The sequence below is a fragment of the Limulus polyphemus genome, unplaced genomic scaffold (assembly GCF_000517525.1).
Source record: "Limulus polyphemus unplaced genomic scaffold, Limulus_polyphemus-2.1.2 Scaffold1365, whole genome shotgun sequence".
Lineage (NCBI taxonomy): Eukaryota > Metazoa > Arthropoda > Merostomata > Xiphosura > Limulidae > Limulus > Limulus polyphemus.
The window spans coordinates 120265-124050 of NW_013666975.1; the positions used below are offsets into that span (position 1 = coordinate 120265).

General features: G+C 29.2%; 1 protein-coding gene across 2 annotated transcripts in view; it reads left to right on the top strand.

The window, feature by feature from the left end:
- LOC106463278 (multidrug resistance-associated protein 1-like) overlaps positions 1 to 3786 on the top strand; it is an 84440-nt gene that overhangs the window by 29315 nt on the left and 51339 nt on the right. For both annotated transcript variants that reach the window (XM_013923293.2, XM_022390722.1), the window contains exon 8: positions 812 to 1000. In XM_013923293.2, coding sequence (XP_013778747.1) covers positions 812 to 1000 — 189 coding nt within the window. The remainder of the gene's footprint in view (positions 1 to 811; positions 1001 to 3786) is intronic.

Genomic DNA, 3786 nt, shown 5'->3' on the forward strand with positions numbered 1-3786 from the left:
TATATATATATATATATATATATAGTGCATATCTGTAGTTCATATAAAGCCAGACATTAAGCATTATTTACACGACAAATTGAAGATTTTTGTGCTTTTCTGAAAAATATCAGAATTGGAGTCTCTTGTCTACTGATTCAGCCTCAGGGTTTTTTGTTTTTTTTTGCATACTATGTCTCAGCTTTTTATTTTTTTAAATTTTCAATGGAACTTTTTGTTTGTCTAAGCAAAGAACAACAATTCTAAGGCAGCCTTTCTGATATCAAAAATAAAATTCTCATGAGGACTTGAAAATCTTTCAGATGTTAATTTCTAGATAATGTTTTAACTGTTTTTTTTTGTCATTTATGAAAAGCAATGCAAACACCTTAAAAATGACACATGTTAGCTTTACAAGCCTCTGTACCCAAGAAAAAATTTTATGGGTTTGTAAAAACTAGCAATAACTCGATGCTTAATTGCTATAATCCACCAGGGAGAAAAGATTTCTTAATGGTTGTTTATGTATGTATATGAGAATTTGTAGAACATTTTATTTTTTTGTTTCCACAATTGCATTTGCAATTAAGGTCAAAACTATATTTTAAACCATTTAACTCAAACTATTTTTGTATTCATTTTACCAATCAATTGATAGTATAAGTTTTAGTTGTTGCAAAGTCTTTGAAATGTATGTCCTTTTAAAAGAAATGGAAACTATTACAATAAAATAATATTAAAAATAAGATACTTTCTTAAGCTTTTGTGCTTTTTGTCTCAGTTTGTCTTTTATTGTATTTATGTATTTTAATTTCAATTATTATTATTTCAGCTTATCAAGGTCAGCAGCTTACAGTCGAAGAAAAAATGATGAAGTGAATTTCTTACATGAGGATAAGAATAAAAACAGACCAAACATTGTTATAGCACTTTGCAAAACCTTTGGCCCATTTTTTCTGTCAGGAGCTGTTTTTAAATTAATTCATGATATTTTGCAGTTTGCTACCCCAAAACTTCTTAAGTAAGTCTTAATACTCTGTGATTACCATTGGATCTTGGAGATCCACCTTGGATTAGAGACCAAAACTTGGCAAAAATGTTTTGTTTTCAATGTATACAGATATATAAGTTTTAACAGAATAATTTGTTATTCAAACAAATCATAAATAATCTTTTTTTTGTACATAAGAATACCAAACAGTTCCCAAGGAAAAGTAATAGTAAACTCCACTTATTTTGCTTATTACTTTGAAAATGTTAAAAGTTAACCCTTTCACTATGGGCAGGTCGAAGAGCATGTGTCATGACTTTTTAGAGAGTTATATTCAAAAGTTAATTAAACTACTTTATTATCATGGTATATGAATAAACTTAGCATCAAATCATAGTTGATATATCAAATGTTCATATTATTTAAGTTTTAGGTTCTTAATTTTATAAGAAAATGTTTAAAAAATCTTCAATTTCCCCTAGTTTGAGAATTGTGACATTTGCTTTCTAAATATTTGCTCATCTCTAATTTATTTACCACCCCTCTGAAAAGTATAGAATTTAACTTAAATTACTCATTCTAATATAATTATTACTTGGGCAAAGCATATTTTTATAGCCTTCAATTTAATTTTTGTATGGAGCCATAAGCTAGAAAATCAGACCCACATGCCACATCCTCTCTATCAGAAATTGCCAGTAGTTCTCTCTGCCATTCAGTACTATATTATCTAAAACCAATAGAAAGCCAAGGTTTTCATCTATCAAATGACATATTACATTATTTTCTGTAAAGAGAATTGTCAACTTTCAGTTCAAGCTTGATTCCCATGGAAAGTACATAAACATTTATTCATTACATCTCCAAGAAGTACAAAATTTAACATAACCTACATTTTATGTTATTCTTATTGCTCAGGCACAGCATAATTTTGATAGCCTTCAATCTTATGTGGTTATACAGCTATTAAAGAGACAACCAGACCCCTCTTGCCAAGCCCACCTGTCACATCCTCTCTTTCAGAAATTGCTAATAGTTCTTTCTGCCATTCGATACTAGAGTATTTATAACCAATAGAAAACCAAGGTTTTCATCTATCAAATGACATAATATTACATTGTTTTCTGTACAGACAATTGTCTATCTTGCTTCCAGAGAAACACATCAATGAGCTTAGCTGAATTTGTACGGGCTCTTATCGCATAATTATAGAGCCAGGAAAATTAGGATAGTTATAGGACATTGTCTGCTTTTTATGTGTTATTATTCTATGTGCTTAGGTGAATTATTTAAATGAATAAAACATTTAGTTTTTTAGTAGCATTATTATAAAGAAAAAATAAAAGGTAGTGTTAAGTTTCATCAGTAGTAGACAGCCAAAAAAACAAAGACTCAAGTAAGTTCTATATTTCTTGTTCTTCATGTGTATTCTTTATTTATTATTATAAAAGTAACTAAAAACGTAAAAATTATAAACTTATTAGGTTAGCTAAGTTTAGATTAGGCAAGATAAATAAAAATAACTATTTTTTTACAAGGTACATTCATGGGTAGCTTGTGTGTTACATAATTTGATAGGATGACCTGAGCTACACATTCACCGAGTGATTTACAAGTTGTGTGGTGGAATTATTAGTTAAAACATGGTTCAAAGGGCAATAAAACAAGAAAATTTAAGTAGAAACAGATGTGTACTGTTATGAGCTCTAAGCTATTTAGGAAAACAAATTTAGTTTCCTGTTACAATTTGAAGTCATTCTATAAAGAAAAACAAGATAATTTAGGTTTAATTTTTATTTTTTTATGATGGTTATGAAGTTGGTTAAATTGACCGACTCTGCATAGATTTAGGGTGGAGAAAATAACAGATAAAATTTGATTTTATTGAAAAAAAGTTCGAAATTTATTTATGAGGTTTTAGAGATTACACAAATGAAATTTCAGATGAAGAAAAGTATTTTTAATCTTAAAATGAAAATCATTTTGCAGTTGAAGCAGTCAACACTTTGTCTCCATATATTCATATAGAAATTTTTCGTAAACATACTTCATTAAAAATTCTGATATTTTTTTTGTCTATAAAAGACAGTGTTTACTGAAAGCTTACAAAATTTTGTAAAGGTATACAAAACATATTTTAAGTTTAAGTTTGGAAATTCTAAACGTTAATTTGTGGTCAAGATCATGGCTGAATTGACCAAACCCTTTGCAAATGAGTTAATGGAGAGGATGTAGAAACTAGGTTAACCCTCTGGCTGCTGGACTCTAAATGTTTTACAAGGTAATGTCACTCTTGTCATATTTTATTCCAAAAATGAAACTAGTGGATGAAATTATTTAAAATTTGAGAAGAATGTTCCTAAAAGTGTGTAGTTTTAGAAAAATAAAAGACTTAAATTTTATTTATTTTAATATTTCTAATAAAAAAAATTCGTTATTTGCACTCGGACTCTGAATAGTTATTGACATATATTCATGAAATAGTAGTTCAATAAAATTTTGAATGGGAGTCAACAAAGGAGATGAAATGGTCTTTGTGACCCGTCTCGAAAGGGTTAATTAAATTTTTAATGTAATGCAGTACATAATCAGAATGTAATTTAAATATGGTGTCGAAAACTATAGGTCTAAAGAAACCATTGTAATCAGATTTCTAGGTAAAGTTAAACTTTATAGCGGGCTTGGCATGGCCAGGTGGTTATGGTGCTCGACTCGCAATCTGAGGATCGCAGGTTCGAATCCTCGTCACACCAAACATGCTTGCCCTTTCAGCCGTGGGGGCGTTATAATGTGACAGTCAATCCCACTATTCATTG